General features: G+C 37.4%; 1 protein-coding gene across 3 annotated transcripts in view; it reads right to left on the bottom strand.

The window, feature by feature from the left end:
- The window catches only part of DPP10 (dipeptidyl peptidase like 10), a 1301728-nt gene extending 1283625 nt beyond the window's left edge, over positions 1-18103 (bottom strand). For 2 of the 3 annotated variants that reach the window (XM_029225839.1, XM_029225846.1), the window contains exon 1: positions 17620-18085. In XM_029225839.1, coding sequence (XP_029081672.1) covers positions 17620-17679 — 60 coding nt within the window. In that variant the 5' untranslated portion in view covers positions 17680-18085. Of the gene's footprint in view, positions 1-17619 lie in introns of all 3 variants that reach the window. The other variant, XM_029225838.1, reaches the window with a different exon arrangement.
- Positions 18104-18384: the final 281 nt, after the last annotated feature.

Below are 18384 nucleotides of genomic sequence, written 5' to 3'. Positions count from 1 at the left end.
GGAAGCCTAGGGAAGAAAAAAAGGAAAAAATACATGATTTTCCCAGGTCTCATAGAATGTTTTGACACCAGTCTCTGCAAGTAGATCTTACATAGATCTGGGTCTTTCTAGATCTATGTAAAGTCTACTTCTTATGACAAATATTGTCAAGCAGCATGTAACATATACCACAGGGTAATAAAATCAGTGACATAAGTATTAATAATTTAGGTCCCTAGAGCAAAACCTGCCTTGGCATAATGCCCAAATCACTGGTTACATCACCCAGTGGTACATTTAACATGTTGTGTGACAGTGTCCAGCTGGCTAACAGAAAAGGTCATAGCAACAGTAAGAACATGCATGGTGTAGGGAAGGGCAACCATTAAGAACCAAAAGTTTTCAACATTCATTCTGCAAACATTGATTTAGCTCCTGCGCTACACTTTTCTTAACATTTCTAGAATTTACTCAATTAGTAAAGTTAATAGCGATTTGACTACACTATTCTTCTCTTTCTAAGATCCGGATTAAGAATATGATAAAATGGTTAGTCAGACAACACTTATTTAGGTAAATATGTTAACTGTCTAGTTTTTCTAAAACTTTTTTGTATCTAAAATATCAAATACTTGATATAACGTCTAGTGACCTTCACACTTCTTTTTAAAGTTCTCTTTAACGTATAAGGTAAAACTCACCCTTTCAGGAATCCTTGGTCCTCTGGAAATAGTCAAACAAGACAGTGGAAACTTCACTAGACGCCTACCAATCCACTTAAGACCGAATTTATAATAGGAAGAAAAGTATATCACATTTTAAAATGTCTACTACAGGGACTCTACTGGCTTATTACAGTAAGAATTTGATTTTTATTGGGATGATTTAATATATTATAATTCATTTAATATCATTTTTCCTTGCTGAAGTTATATTTTTATTGATCTATTCATTATAACCTTTGTTTTCTGATAACTCAGAGAAGATTGTGAAATTGCCAAGATAACCTCCAATATTGTTCTTATCAATGATTTCTTTAATTTATAATATGCATGCAGGATGGTTCCCTGGGAATAAAGTAGTAATAACAATGGAACTGGAAATTATTTTTGAGTATTTTTTAAAATGCTCTACATATATTATCTCATTTAATTCCAATAACTCCAATATAGAGAGCATTATCACCCTACCTTACAGAGGAGAAAAGGAGGTTCATAAAAATTTAGAAGACTTGTCTGAGATAATATTGCTAAAAGTGGCAACCTGGAATATGAACTGAGGCAGTTTAACTCCAAAGCACACATTCCAAAGCACACAATTCACAAGTATGCAATATTGCCTCCCAAAATAGATGGTTTGTCTTTGGCTGACAAAATATACATATGTCAAAATTTTCGAGTTCATCTGCTTTTAAGAAAAATGATAACTGCAGAAGTCAATCTCTTTATTTAACAAACTCGATCTCTAAATGTAGATTTTCAGATATCATGACAGGCAGATACCAGAGATGTGAGTTGTCAAGCTGTGTTTCTCTTGCCCGGAGCTGATCCCTATTTTATGAAAAAGGGGAGAGTTAGAAATTCCTGGATTAATATAGAATTTGAAGATTGCCAAGCAAGATGTTAGCAGGATGAGAATTTAGATTCTCAAGAATGGGGTAAAATTTCTCAAGTCTCTGCCAGAAGATAACTCTGGCACAATAATTCAGGATAGCCTAGAAAAGTGAAATATGGAGGCAGGATGACTTTTTCTGGAAGGAGACCAAGAATGGATAATGAAACGGCCTTTTTGGGTCCCAGTCCCTATTAAATTTCTACCTTGCAGGTTAGCAAACTTAATACCCCTGCAGCCTCAGCTTGCCTTACTCTTGAAAACAATAAGAAATATTGTTGAGCTTCTCTCTGTGTAAAGGATAACGCAGAGGATTTTATCTGTTATTACTTTAGTAGAAAAATAAAACCATTATCAACATAGGATGGTGATAGTAATGCTGCTGTGGCCAAGGTAAAACTAGGGATGGGTGGAAGTGCAGGAGGACCCAAAGTCCTATCTATTTCCCCTTTCCCTCAGTACCTAAGGTTTGGGGAATCTGCAAAGCCTGGGATAAAAGCCATTTGTTATAGAGAAAAGAGATGGGGCATAGTGTTATAATTGGGGTTCAAGTATCAGTTCCTCCGTGGGATGTGGGGACAGATCTCTGGCTCTCTGACTGAATCCCTTTATCTATAAACCTCAGATGATAATTATTCAATATTCTGATTGCCCTTCGGGTGGCTCAACCATCCTCCGTGTCAGAACAGCCCAGGGATAGACTGGCACAGAGACTCTCAATTCAAAAGATCCATGGGACCAGAAGGAGCCTCATTTACTCTCAAAGCCCTCTCTCACCTGTAGCAATGGCTACCAGTTAGGCCAGTGGCTCTCAACCAGGAGCAATTTTGCTTCCCAGAGAACATTGAGCAATATCTGGAGACCTTTTAGTCATAACTGGGGAGAGTGCTACTGACAGGTAGAGGCCAGGGATGCTGTTAAACATCTTACAGTGCACAGGTCAGCCCTCATAGCAAAGAATGATCTGATCCAACGTGTCAATGGTGCCAAGGTTGAGAAATTTGGAGTTAGAGCAACTGAGAACGAGTGAAACCAAGTGGACAAAGAAATCTTAAATTTATTTGCACTGACTGACAGAGTCTCAGTGGAAGCCAGAACAGATACACAGTCTCTGATACCATCTGAACATTCAGTGTTTATTTATTTACCCAAGACTACCCTCCTAGGTCTATTCCACAAACTCATTTCAAATTCTTTCTCAAATCTTCCCCCCAAGATGGAGCTGAATAGGACATGGACAGCCCCACTTCTACCAGCTGTTTTCTATATCCACCCTTGGCTTTCTTGGCTTTTCTTATTGCTGATGGACCTTGTACCAGCAGCAGCAGAACTTGGCCTCTATAACCATAGTGCCAGGAACAGAGCATGTGCAGTGCGATATATCTGTTGCTATTTTTGCCTAGCTTGGTCCTAGCTTCATATGTGCCCTTAGCCTATCACACTCCAGTGGTCTCCAGAACACAAGTTGCCTCCTTTGCCTATTTTGCTGATGAGGAAAAATTTAGCCAAGTACTTGAAATGCTCCAAATATTTGTCTAACAATTACAATTACACTCCTTAGCAGCTGCCTTTCCAAAATCTGTTGCAATTTACAAAACTGTGTAGTATATTCATACTTCATTACATACTGCTATTTTCCTTATTCCAACACCACATATTTCCTTCTTCATTTTGTCATATCCTACCAATAATAAGTATATGTGTTTCACAGCATTGTAGTTGACAGTCAGTAAGGAGCTATCTAAAAATGTTCTGCAAATATTTAGAACACTGTCATGGTTGCTGTTGTTAATATTCTTATTCTGGCTCTAGTTAGGCCCAGATTGCTACAGACTCCTCTGCTTGGGTTGTTAGTCCAAATGGACCTAAAAATCACTGTTCATCCTGTTCATCTTGTTCCTGAATGCCCAGTCTCTCCCAGGCCCTAAGCTATCCTCGGAAATTAGTTGATGTTGTTATGTCCTATTTGGTGTTCCCATCAGATACACTTTCTGGACTCTGTATTGTTTCTCCTGAATTGAATCCTGGGTTCCCAGTTCTCCTGTTTCCAAATTGGCCCCATCCATTAGTGATACATGAAAAGGACATAAATATGGTGGTGATTGTGAAAATGTGAGACTTTGCAAAGACAAATCTGTCAGCATGCAATGACTGCCTGGGAAATCAAGTGCTTATATGTTTTAGAATAAAGATCCCTTAAATTATATGTTTTCTATAAGCAATATTACCATGTGGTATAACAGAAAGAGCCTGAACTATGAAGTCAAGGCCCAACTCTACATTTTCCTCACTCAGATCCTTAAGCCCTTAATACTTTTTGGTAGAATAAGGCTCGTGTCGTCCCTGTAATGTTAAAAGATACGCTGAATGCAGAGGGCTTGACTAAGATCAGCTAATTAAAATACAGGTTTCCACTTCTTCCTTAGCAGCAAAGAGGTAAAAAATAAATGAATTTGCTGGTAAGAGAAGTCCTAGCACAGAGTAGGTGCTCAGAAAATATTTTCTTCTTATGGAAAATTCCCATTCTCAAAAAAATAATTTCTCCACAGTTGAAATGACTTTAAAATCTTTTCATCTAAACACCAATGAAAGAACTTAGCAATAAGCCAATTTCAACCGCATTTACATTTTAAAAACTCAGCTCTCATATTGTCTGTGTGTGTCTCTCACACACACACGCACACACACATGCAAACACACACACACAATGGGGGAAGAAAATTCTTTGAAAAAAGCACAAACATAATTGGCTTCTTTTCTCATACTTACATTTCACCCAGAATGAGAGCCATGTGACTATATATCACATGAAAGGAAACATTAATATTATAAAGAATATTCTGGAGCAGTAACATGTTATTCTCCATGTTAGATGGCCTTTGCTTACTCATTCATTCATTCAGCAAGCCCCTTCTGAGTTTTCACTTCATGTCAGGAATGGTACTAAACGTTACAGTCATAATAACAAATGAGATACCACCTTTGCCTCGAGGACCCTACATTTCGGCTCTAGCTGGGTTGTGAGGGCAAGGGCCGATAGGATAAGGAAGAGGGTGAAGGGAGAGGATAAGAAGATAAATATATAGAAAGGCAAGAGAGTGAGGAAGAGGCAAAGCTTCAGAGAGGAGAGGAATTGCCTGTGAAGAGTCCGCAATGGCATTATCTGCCAGACAGGCGAAAAGGAGGGACAGAGGGCATTCCTGTGGGAAAAACAGTAAACCTTGATTTAGAGGCTTAAAACAGCAGAGGACCCTGGATACCAACAACCAGCTTCGTAGAGCTTGTGGGAGCATGAGAGAGCAGAGAGAACACTGAAATAGAAGCCAGGAAACCCGAGCTGTCAGCTTGAGTTTTGTAACAAACTTATCAGGGTTCAAATATGAGCTCCACTTCTTGTGGTCTGAGAAACTTGGGACAAATTAAAGTTCTTATTTATGAAATAAGAATAATAACCCTTTCCTTGCTTAGTCATCGTGGGAATTAGAAATATCCCATAAAAGCACCTAGAGCTGTGAGTATCTCAAAATGGTAATGATGGCCATAATTATGGTGGTCAGGGTCGGGCTCGCCCTTACCAGGGTGCCTTCGCACATTCCACTATCTGGAATGTCCCTTTCTCCCATATTCTTCACCAAGATTACTATTGCTTGCCCATCAAGAATCAGTTCACATTTTACTCCTTCAATCAAACTGGAGAACGGTGCACCTTCTCTGATCTCCCAGAGGACATTCATGCTGTACTGTCATCAAGGACTTAGTTTTCTGCATCCTCCTCCTTCATCCCAGGCAAAGGGAGAGGAGAAAAGAAGCCAGAATGTACTCCTCTTAAAGACTGGTCCTGTGTCTTATGCTTTATGGTATCCTCATCTGTGCAACATGGTATTTATTATATAGTCGCTAAATATTTGTTGAACTAACATAGTGATTAGGAAAGAATTGGAAACCAGAATCTAGAAAGGTTCTTTTATGAAGTAAAACCCTTTTCTACAAGGGTTCTGACAGGGAATATAACAAAGATTAAGAGAAGGAAGGAAGGCACTCTTCCTTTCAGAGAAGGAAGAGTGCCTCGCTCCCCTGTGGGTTGGAGACTTTGGGAGAGGCACTATGGGAATAATAGAAGAAAATTGCCACTTTTGGTTATGAGTTTCTGCGGCACCAACATAGGGGTGACCACAACCTAGATGGGCAGAGTCCATCAGAAGTGGCCTGAGTTGAAACCAGAAAGGTGCTATGGAAAGTCGCAGGAAAAAGAGTTCTTAGACAATGAAAAGAAGCACAGAGACCATGGTACGGCAAAGAGCTCGCAATGTTTTAGGCTCAGAAAGGAGGCCAGTTTTGCTGGAGAATCATGGGGTGAAGTTGGGGCGAGAGAATGGGACACAATAGGGTCACAGGGAAGAACAGAGGCCAGATCAATGCAGGGTCATCAGGGTAAGGTTAAGGACCTGGGGTTGTTTTCTAAAAGCAATGTTAAGATCTAAACCAGGAGTGCAAAGTGATTAGAGTCATATTTTAAAACCACCACTCGGCTGGGGAGTTGAGAATTAACAGCGGTAAGGCCTGCTGGAAGTCAGGAGTCCTTTGAAGTTGTTGTCATAACTCAGATGAAATGTGCGTGTGCGTGCAGTTTGGGGGATCTTGGTGGAGGTGAAGAGAAGAGGTTAGACTGGAGATACATTTAGGAGGTGGAATGGGCAGGACTTTTGATGTATTGGATGGTGGACTGAAGAGAAGAGAGGAAAAAATAATCTTTAGGTTTTTGGTTTGAGTCTCTGAAAAGAAGATGGTGGACTCATGTAATGATGTTAGGTGAAAGAAGGGTAGTCAGCAAGTATCAAAAGTTCTGATTTTACTGTGATAAGTTTATAATGCCTGTTACACATCTATATGAAACATCTATAAACATCTATATGAAAGAGCAACATCTGAGGATAGAGATCAAGGGAGAAGTCTGGGTGCCAGACATGTCTGTTGGTGTTCAGCATCTGGTAATTAAATCCACAGTATTTACCAACATCACACAGCCAGAGTTACAAACCAGAGGTACTGAGGCCCCTGAAAAATTATTTTTGGTGTGATCCCACGTAGTCGTAGTGTCTCATCATAAACACCTCTCCAAGATATTTCGTGGGGAAGGGGAGTGGACTTTGTTCTGGTGTGTCTTTACATGGGACATGCTATCTCCAGCTACCACAGTTTCAACTGTACATCTAATCACAGTTATTATGTTACCTCTCAACTTTGGAGGCATAAGGGCTCCAAGTCCTTAGAGGTACCAAAGAAGAGGTCGCTGTAATAGGCCTTGAGCAACCCTAATTATATGATAAAGAATATCACCATTTCCCCTCATCTTCCTCAAAAAGAAAAGAGCCCAATGATGTGTTAAAAATGAAAACACAATCTAAAAAAGAGTGGATATATATATATGTATATATATATATACATATATATATATAACTGATTCGCTTTGCTGTATAGCAGAAACTAACACAACATTGTAAATCAACTATACTCCCATAAAAATTAATTTAAAAAAACAATATTTCAAAGTTGAAAAAAAGATTAGACTGCTTTCTATTTTAAAAAGAAATTCAAAGAGAATTTTTTAAATGTTGAGAAAATGTCCAAAAAACAACTATATTATAATAATAGTACAATAATGATCAGATGAAATGAGTAGAGAAGGGTCCTCTCCGTTTCAAAATTTAGCAAAAAATTTTTGAAGAAATAACTTATTTCTGTACTGATTATTAGAATTTACCTGTGAAATTACATGGTACTAAAATTTTTGTTTTGGGAAGTAAACTAAGAATTAAATTTCTGTAATAGAAAAAAAAATGAAAACACAATGCAAAGTGATTGACTACAAAGAAAAAAAAACAGTGATTGGCTACTGAGTCATTTAATATCAAAGGAGATAAGGCTACCCGAATGAGGCAATCTTGGGACCCTCTCTTCCTACCCTTTTGCTCCAAAGTGATGGAAGGTATCTCTGCCATGAGACAGAGTCAGTGTTGTGTTTCAGTTTGTTACATCTTTGTTGAAACAGTTCTTAGACCATGGCATTATCTGTCTTTCACAGTATGGTGTACATTCCATGTCCATCAAATTCTAAAATCCTTCTTGCTGATCTCTGTGGTGAATATTTTTCCCTCCTTCAAAACCGTCTAACCTCCCTGTTTCTAACAGAACCCCATGTTTATTTGGTTAGCCACCACCTCTACTTCCTCGACTTAACCATATGCATCGTCAAGCACAATGGGTAAGGAACTGGCATAAGACAATTCTAGGCAAGAAAAGTTGAGGGGAAATAATGTGTAGGACTTTTTCCTAAAAAGAAACTCAAAGGAAGAAACTTCTCTTTGTCCACTGCACATGGTCAGTTGTCAGGTCTGCACGCCAATTACGGAACTGAAGCAGCTAGTCTGAGAAAGACAAAGTGTGATGGTGCAAAGAGCCTGGGCCCTAGGACGAGCTATTTGAGCACCAAATTAACTGACTCTTGAAGTGCTCTACCAAGGGACTTCTCATTTTGTGAAATTACTATTCTTTTCTGGTTCTTCTAACCAAGTCATATAGAATTTTGTTATTTTCTAATACTTTCAGCTAAAAGCACCTTGATAAATAAAATCTACATATTCTTTAACTTACCCCAGACCTCAAAGGACCATAGCCATACCAAGTAGTAATCATGAGACAATCATGCAGGATGGTTGGGTGTGTGTGTGTGTGTGTGTGTCCTATTTAAAAGGATGAAAGGAACAACTCTCACCTCACCTAACTTCCCTTTTTAAACCTCAGATTTTTTGTCTGCAAAGTGAGAATCCGGAGTACAGCATCTGTAAGAAACATCTCAAATTTTATGGCTGTGGAATTGTAGCACATCAAATGTACTTTAATCTTCCCTGTCTTCTCTGAAAAAGTGTGAGCCTTTGAGAGAGACCTTTGGAATTAATCCTTCAAGAAACCTAAGGTATCTGTATTAAAGACAACACATGACTTAATGTAATTAGGAGACTAGGAAGAAAAGAACTTTCACACCTCTACCTCTGAAATTTCCAGGAATTCGTTATACTAAAATCTAATGTCATTAACAGAGGCCATTCATGTGTCATTGGGCATTGTTGAAAAGACAGTTAGCAACCAGAATACCAGGAAAACGGTTATCTGTATATAATATTCAAATAGTAAAGACAAAAAGTTTTGGTATAGCCCAATGATTGTCATTACTCAAAAACAGCTTTTTAAATTAAAAAGCTACCAGTAAACTAAAGCCTTTAAAGGCCAGCTATCATTAGAGTTCATAAACTTGCATGGTACTAAATCAAGCTAATGAATAAATCTTTTGTTCTTACTAAGATTTACCTTCAGTAACACCTGTCTGGCTAATAATATCTTATACTTGGGTTATCCTGAAAGATGGACCAGGAATGTGTCACCATCTTCACTTTCTACCTAAAGACCTCAGGAAGGCTTCCCAAGGTCACAGAATTGGATCCTGAATTCAAATCTCGTGATCTTGTCTTCGTACTCTTTGCCCTCAGAATACAGTCACATTCTGAAAAATAGTACTTTCAGCCCTCCCATATGTATTTGCAACCTCATTTTTCACTCCTAATTATTTGCACCTTATAGTCAGTTTCAACTAAACAATGCTTTCATCAGAATTGCACTGCCTTGCTTCTGCATCTTTTACACATGTTTTCTTTGTGCCTGGAATATTTTCTTCTATCAATCTAACTCCTATGTAGAATTCTGGTTTGAACTTTGTGAATGCTCCCCCAAAATCTTGCATTGGCCTCATCTAGCACTTATCATTTTATATTATAATTGTATTAATTTGTATCCTAGGCTGTACTTCTTAATAACAAGTATTATCACCCTATTCACATTTAAATCCTCTTTCACTAGATGTTGAATGACTGAAACAATGAAAAGAGTCAGTCCAAGTCTCTATCCATCACATCATACTGTGCTCACTGATCACAAATCAACATTTCTTGAGTCTGTCCTTTCACTGGATTTTATTTCCTTCAGAGAACATACATAAAGGAAAAATTTTACCATAGCTGCCCTTCCTTGATTAAGAATATCTGTCTTGCATAGTCTCTCTGCCCTAATTCTTTCACTGTTTCAAAAAAGAAATATTAAAGTAAAGGGCCCATCTATTAAGTACAATAAGTACTCTCATGCTATTTACTTTCCATTAAAATAAAGTGGAATCCATTTTTCTTTAGGCCTAATCCTGGAACCCAAAGTTGCGAGAAGTGGTGTTTTTCAATCCAGCAGCAGTGATTGGTCTTGGAAATTACCCATCCATTAAAATCAGCAGCAACTAGTGTCTGCTATGCTAACACGAGCCCCAAAACAGGGACAGAGAGTGTCTCTGTTTGGATACAGACTTTCCTTAACCCTAATGTAGAAAGACACTCATAATATGAAACCTATTTTTGACTTACAGAAACCACTCATCCCCAAGAGGACTAGCATATATGTTGTCAAAAGCTGTGCGGCCCCTTTGTCATCTCTCCAAATGTTGTTTACATATTTTAAAGTAAAACCTTTAGTTATGCGTGGGTCAAGGAGAACTAGCATGTTTCTGAACCCAGAAGTCAGGCTGCATCTCTTGGGAAGATGAAGGAGTTTATAACCTTCTTTGACTGTTCTTTCATTCAGAGAATCTTAATTGAGCACCTGCTAGGCACCAGATGTTGGGCTGGACACCGGAAGTACAAAAAATAAAAGATAGAGACCCTTTAAGATTCCTTTAAGAGCTAGTAGAGAGACTTATATGGAAACAAATAATTCTAACTCAGAAGATGAGTTGTTATTAATCAGGTACAGAGAAGATGATGTGAGAACATAGATGATTAGTTGAGACTGTGATAGCTTGCCTAGGGGAGTCTGAGAACTTTCACTGAGAAAATTCTGTATGAGATTTCAGGTAAGAATATGGGTCTGTTACAAGGACCATTGTGTGGAATGTGATGAGACGAAGGAAACAGTGAGCACAGAGGTAGTAGGAAGGCTGTATACGTATCATGATAAAATATCTCCTCAATTCAATGTACAATCCATGCAGCTACCCTAGGTATCTTCCATTTTTTGTCGCACAGCACCAGGATGAGTGACTGCATTTTTTATTGAATTAATCAGTCCTTTAGATGTCATTTAAACTCAGTCTCCTTTTTTCCCTACTTTTCTGGTACAGGTTCATGATGAAATCTTGCAGATGTTACTACAATATTAGAAGATACTTGTCAGCTCCCTGGTGACTCCAAAATGAGTTTTATCCTCATTATAGTTAATAATAATTGCAAATAAAATTCTCAGCTTTTATGTCATAAAAATTGATTCTCACTATACACCTCTCTATGAAAATGTCATATGCGTTAAAAATTACTACTAGAACAAATTATAATACAAAGCACTTACATAGCATTTTTGGAGGGAGGTAATTTAAGTTTATTGCCCTTCTGTTAGTGGGAAGAAAAGCCTTGACAGGGTTAATTGCCTTAGCTAAGATCACATGATTCATGGTGGTACTGGGGAAGTGAGAATTCAAGTTAAGGACGACTCTCCAAAGGAAAATGCAACCAATCTGCCTTACACTCCATTCACAGGTGGTAGGGTAGGCTGTGTGCATTTGATCTTTCTTCCCAATGGTAAATGTAAAAAACAAACAAAATTTTGAAGAATTTCCAAGAAATAAGCCTGTTCAGAAGGTAAACTTCCTTTATTTCAAAGCTTATCACCCAGCTTAAAACTAGTTCTGCTACTGGAACACCATGCTAGTTCTGTCAATGGGAGGTCAGGGTTCAAGATGATGATTAATTTTGGTATAGTGCTGCCAATTATATCCTACCAACGTGGCCTATATCCAAGGGCTAAAGAGTATTCATGAAGAGAGGGGAAAAGGCCATAGTGACACTCCTGCCTACCGTAGTTTTGCCAAGTTTCAGAGGAAGCTGGCAAGAAGGAAGACACTTACCCAGCACACTTTCGGCTTAGTGTGACTATGGATCTCCCTAGTTACCAAAAAGTGTTGACTACCAGATGGCCTCAAACCAAAATCAGAGAACAGAACCATCAAAAGCCAAACAAAATATGAATACACATTTTTGAGAAACTTGCTATGAATTTAAAAGAGAGAGCAAGACTTCCAACCTGCTTACCTATTAAACAAGATTTTAAAAATTGACTTAGATCATCTTAGAGCTGACAGACTTTTGCAGTCATTTAATAATCAACAAATATATGTTTGATGTCTACTGTATTCAGGGCTTTGTATCAAATAAGCCCTGTGAATGATAGAAGAGATGAACCTGATGAGATCTTGGCTCTCATAGAATTCATGTTATTTAATGACCTTAAGTATCATTCTGAAGTTCTTCAGACTCCATCTATGATACCCAAACAGTCAAATCTTACACACAAGTGTGCCTTATTTTGTATTCTTTTAGCTCAGTGTTTCTGAAATTTTAATACAAATCCAATCACCCAGAAGGCTTGTTAAAACACAGATTGCTGGGCCCTACCCACAGGGTTATCCATTGATTAGGTCTGGGTAGAGCCCAGGAATTTGCATTTCTACCAAGTCCATGGGGGATGCTGGTGCTATTGGCTCAGGGATGATGCTTTAAGAAGCATTACTTGAGCTTATTTATTCTGTGCTACATTTGTAGAACAACAGCTTTTCAGTGACAAAGAGTGGTTTGTCATCACAAATTTATCATCGAGAATGCCTTTACTATCTGACCAAAACATGGGTTTCTAGAAAATGAAGTATTAAGTATTTTCTAAAATCTTTCAAATTTACCTCAATAAAATATTATATGACAATACTTCTTTGAAGTAAAAGCTGCTATTTAAATGCTATAAATATCAAATTAAAAGAGAAACTGTTTTTTCTATTTTATTAAGAAAAAAGCCAACAAAATACAAAAACTGGCCAATCATTATAACATTGTCACTCTTTACTAAAAAGAAAACATAAACCTTTACTACTTCCTTATAAAACAGTTTAATTGATAGTTATTTAAAATAAAATTGCCCTATAATCTTTTAAAGTTTAAATACTTGGCAGTAAATTCAGATTGTAAACGGCTATAAATTGGTCATCAGCAGAATTTCTAACTTGTGGTCCCATTCATGTTTATCACAGGCTGTTATTTTTGCCTAAGCATATGGGAAGCTGTGTCAGAATAATTAAAAAGAGGTAGACCATTTCTGAGAGAGAGGAAAAAAATTCTCACACACAAGATCCTTCATTCTAATTTTTTGTAAGCCTTCTCTTCTGGCTTCCCCAAACAACACCACTTAAGAGAATGACCCAGTCTCCTAATGCTGAAAAAAAAAAGTATGTTCCTTGCCAAGTGGAACTGTAGAAGTCACTGAATACAGATGATGACTTTTTCTTTAGTGTGTCTGAGTCCGTGTTGAGATCATAATTTAATAAAGTTTCTTTCTTTTTTTTCCTTATGACTAAAGTCCTTAGAATTAGGACCAAGATGGATCTCTAAGAAAGATACAATTCAGAAGTCTATTATAATCTTTGCACTTAGAATTTCATATAATAGTAAAATTGGGAGGGTTACATTTTGTATATTGTGATGACATAAAGAGGAGGGTTTTTTCTTATATGCTTTTGCATTTTTAAATTTTTGTGGATGTAATTTGGTTATATAATTATGGAACACTCTAAGACTCAATTGCAACACCAGCTCAAGTACCATGTGAAATACAGATGTGGTGCCCATCCTTTAGGCTAGGGGTGTGGAATTAATAACCACTGAGATGCCAGTTGGTATAATTCCAAGTCAGTCTTACCATGCCAACTCATCACAGTGTCACACTGCAAAATACCAATTTGCTAAAGACAGAAATCATTTTCTAACCACCACACACCCTCAAGCCCACAGGTTTAACAAAAATTATTTGTTATAGAATTTTCATTCTCTTTTGCTTTATTTTGTTTTATTCCCTGTTTCTTATACCATAATTCTGAACGGGGCTGGAGGTTAGAGGTGGTAGGGTAAAAAGGTTTTACTAGCATAATAACATTTTAATATTACAGTATAAAAATCAGTCAAAATTATGATGAAAAGAGTTTGCCTGTTCATAGATGTTCTACTCCAAAGACAATGAAAATCCTAAAGACTCGTTCAAATATATTTTGTAAAAGCGTTCAGGTACTCCAGCAGGAATAGAATGAAACTAAGACTTTTAGACCTTGGGATCCTTTTCTACATAGGACTGGGAACCTGGGTGTGAAAGTAGGAGTAGAATAAACCAGGCAAGTCTTGAAAAGGGGAAAGGGAAGGAGAGAGACTGATATGAAAAGATCACTAGATGGGAAAAATAAAGTAATATTGTTTACTATATTTGGAAGTTACCATAATAAAATACATATGATTCCTGATCCAGGAATCCCCAACCCTAGATAATTTATGCCCAACTTCTAACTTCAAAAGAAGGATGGAGGATTTCCTCTACTACTCTTAGACGTATTTTAATATAAATCTAGAATGTTCGAATTATATTAATATATGAAAGAAATTTTAAAATTCTCTCATATTTTTTAGGCAAAGTTCTAAATTTTCAATTCCACTGGAAAAAAAGGCAAACTAAGTCCAGATATTTGACTGGAAGATTTGATTTGCATTCAGTGTAGCCAAGAGAAGGCAAGATAGGGGAGGGAAAAAACAAGTTTGTTGTCCAAGGTGGGGACAATTCTTCAGAAATCAGGTTTATAATAAGCCAAGATTAGATCTGTATTTAGCATTCCCAGATAGTCCTTAAAACTTTCCATTACAGATCTCAGAATGAAAGATCCTTTTTTAGAGTGCTTCTACATTGACGGTAAGATCTGCAATCATTTCAGGAAAAGCTTCATCGCTTTACAAGTTCTAAAATGGGAGAGGGCTTTATGAATGCATTGCATTCAACAATCCATCCAAAGTGATCTGAAAACATGCCTGGCACCTTTATCTGACTTCCTCCGCTCTCTTCTCACTTATCACTTTTGACTATAAGAAAACACCTGCTCAAGCACATCAGGAAAAATGTGTCAGGGACTAGTTGAGTTGGCTAATGGCCAGAATGACAAAAAACAAATGTCAAGCCACCTGAATAATGTTAACCATTTCATCACATTATGACTCCACCTAATTCCTCTTTCTCCAACTCTGTTACCACCATAACCACAAATAGCCTTCATTGGCAATAATTGCTAACTTTGACCCACTGCAGATATCATTATGTTTTCAACGTCAAGTGGGGAAACACACACACACACACACACACACACACACACACACACACACACACCTGTTCTCTGTCCGCCTACACATTTTGGCCTTTAAAGCTATTTTTAGCCAGTACAATTCATTTTTGTTTATTCCCATTGCATTCTTTTTAGCAGTGGTTAAACTATCAAGAGAAGGGGCAGCCAGCATTTACTATACTGACAATGGAAAACAACTGCTTAGAGGTCTATTACACTGCACTATGGAGGAAAACTCCCCAGAGGTTTTAGAATTTCAAAATGGAACAATTTACGAGTTCTTAAGTATCTGGATATTTCTAGAGCCCCAAAGTGGGTCATTTATCATTATCTGAAGGCCAACCAGATTCCATAAGGGAGTTTTATTTAAAATTTTCAGATAGTACCTCTAAAAGTGATAAAAAATTAACTCTAAAAAACCACACTTAAAACAAGATAGATTCTAAAAGTTCAAAGAGTCTTTTGAGCTCCAATATCTCATAACTTTCCAAAAACCTCTCCTCTTAACGGTTTCTCCTTAAGTTGTTACTGCATTTTGCTCATAGACTAATGCATTACCTAAATATAGATAGCCATTTTTAGTATAAATTACGAAAGCCATAAATGTTTCATAATTGAGCATATAATTTGAAGTAAGAGAGCTTTTCCCTTCATCCCCTTTTACCACTGCAAATTGGAAAATACTCAAGTAATTTACTCCCTTAATAGTTCAATGCTTGCAACTATATATACTTTATGAACATCACACATCTTTTGCTCCCCAGAGCAATATCGGGGGGGGGGGAGGGGAAGCACAAAAGAACTTAACTTATACAATAACCAAACCACCCAGAGCTTTGATTCAAGATTCCTTCATTAAGCCATTAATATAATACATTGCTAAGTGGTGAGTTGTCCAATTTTATAATGCCTTTCATTTCAATTCAATGGCTGCAGTTAGAACGAAAAGCCAGCATCTGCAAGATCAGCAAGATGATGTAAAACCTGACACTAGAAACATTTTTTTTCTGCCTCCACTGTTTGTCCGAGGGCAGTCAATGCTAGAACACCAATAGGGAAGTGATTTTTAAGTCCCAGAAAGTAGCATTCATTTGTCCTTACTCAATACACAAAAGGACAAACAAAACACTTGATTCCTATGACCTCAAACACTTAAACAGAAAACCACAAGCCATTTTATGGTTTTCTAAACATACTCAAAGGTAGATCGCCAGAGTAACTCTACCCCACTTTAGACCACAGCACGTATTTCCCACTAGAGTTTATATATCACAATGTAGAGTATCATATATGTACTGTTTTGGCATTTGTCAGTGACAGTATTCTTATACAATTGACATATGTGGGAATCTGACATACAGAGAAAAATTTTAATCCTAAAACCCAATATTTTATTTCTAAACTTGGACACAGTGCAGAAAATCCAATGCTGAAAAATACTGATATTATGCTTTTGCAATTAGAGACGGTGTAAGTTATCCTAATAATTTAGGTTCTTCATCATTTCAGTTAACTCTGTATGTTTATTATGATGGGGGTCTAATTATGCATCATTTGATATATCCTGGAGACCTCATTGCTTTTAAAAATAATTGCAGATCAATGAAATAAAGTGTTCATTTTGTGGTCTATTTATCACCGGAGGACTCTGACAGAGGGTAGGTAAGTTCATAAGAAACAGACTTATTGCTGTAAATTATATTCCTTTTGTAATTGCAGTCTATGCAGTATTTTCAAAGGCCTGAAATATAACCCCAAAATAACGTAATAATAAAATCAGTCTTCTCAAATTTTGGAACCTCAATAAAAGGTATGCAATTGTATGGAAATCAGAGATTGTAATAACAAAAGTTGATCCATCAGGTTATCAGTTTTTTCTATAAAAGAGTTCCAGAGGAACCCACTACTTTCCCCAGATGCAAAGTACTCACGCAGGTAGTAATCTAATACAGATAAATGGCAAGCTAGAGTCAATCCTTCAGTAGAAACCTGGTTATTTATAAGTCTCCTTGGGAGTAAGAACATCCCAAATAAGAACAAGGAGAATGACAGAAACATTACTTAATACTAAAACAGGACAGTAAAATTCTGAGCTTGGTCCTTTTCATTTAACCATGTCAGAAAAGCCTCAAGTTTAAAACAAGCACCTGTATTAAAGAGTGTCTCCAATCACCTCACTGTTTTTGACTTGTATGGTGGCATACATAAGAACATATGTTTTTATACTCCCTCCAAGTCTTTTATACTCATTATAACAATCACTTCAATATAACCACCAGTTCAACACTCAAAATGAAGGATGCACTTTTCTTTGGAAAGAATGAGACGTCCCAAATCCATATGACAATGAAACACTGTAATAAAACCTGTATTCCATTTAACATTATCTGTTTCCAGCAGCTTGCAAATTGTTCCCAATTCCATCAGAAAAACTGACATAGATTAGAAACTCTTCTAGAAGCTCACTAAACTTTGTTTCTGAAATATACCGCTGACAGACTCTCAGTCAAAAAAAAGCCAAAGTCATCAAGATAAAACCATCGTTTAGTGCAAACTACTCTCTCCTGTCTATGTACACATACAAACAGGATCGAACACTTTACTCAGATCCACCTTCAATTCAAACTCAAACCAACTAGGTATCGTCACTGTCAGTGCCCTGCCATACCAATGCCCATGTGTTAGGTAAATTAATGAACATACATGCACAGCAGCAGAGAGAAGAGAGAAAACCTGGGTCCTACCTTGATTGTTTTCGAGGGCTGACACTTGATGTGATGGGACACGCTGGCAGTTTGGTTCATGTTTCAGGACCCTGGACAGTGCACGTTCCCAGGTGGAGTTCAGGATGAACTAGGGATCAGGTCTCCTCTACTGGACTTCAGCTGGGCTGCTGCTGTTGCTTTTGCTGCTGCTGTTGCTTTTGCTGCTGCTGCTGCTGCTTTCTCACTCCGGAGGCTGCAACGCTGTCAGATTGGAGGGATCTGTATCTCAGCCCTAAAAAAAGCATTCACTTGGTTCATCATTCTCAAAGCTCTTGGCGATATGGAATAGAAAACTAAAGACTGTTTCAATGCACTTGCACTGTACCTTTTCAGTACTGAGATGTGACAGCTTCAGAGTACAGCCAATGATCTTGGCTCTCATTCTCCTTTCAAAGGGATGAATACCAGAAAACATACAGAGATCGATTGCAGTACCACAGTTTAAAGAGACATTCTCAACTCCCCTAATTCTAACCAGTTTACACCTTTTCTTAGTGCAAAATAAATCTTTCTCTCTCTCTTTCTCTGTATCCCTCTCTCTCTCTCTCCTGATTTTTTTTACCATAATTCATTCTCATTCTGACACTAAATTTTATTCCTTCTAGGGTAGTGCTTTCAATCAAAATACCAGTAAATGCTGGAAGGGACCTGTTGCCTAATTTAAGATTGCAGGTTTCTATATCTGTATAGTAAAGGACTGCCCTTCTCTATCAATATTTCAGAAATTCTGCAGTAACAGTCAGC

Source organism: Monodon monoceros, unplaced genomic scaffold (assembly GCF_005190385.1).
Source record: "Monodon monoceros isolate NGI ecotype Baffin Bay Population unplaced genomic scaffold, NGI_Narwhal_1 Super_Scaffold_16, whole genome shotgun sequence".
Taxonomy (NCBI): Eukaryota; Metazoa; Chordata; class Mammalia; order Artiodactyla; family Monodontidae; genus Monodon; species Monodon monoceros.
The sequence above is the reverse complement of the archived record's forward strand: the minus strand, read 5'-3'. Positions and strand labels throughout refer to the sequence as shown.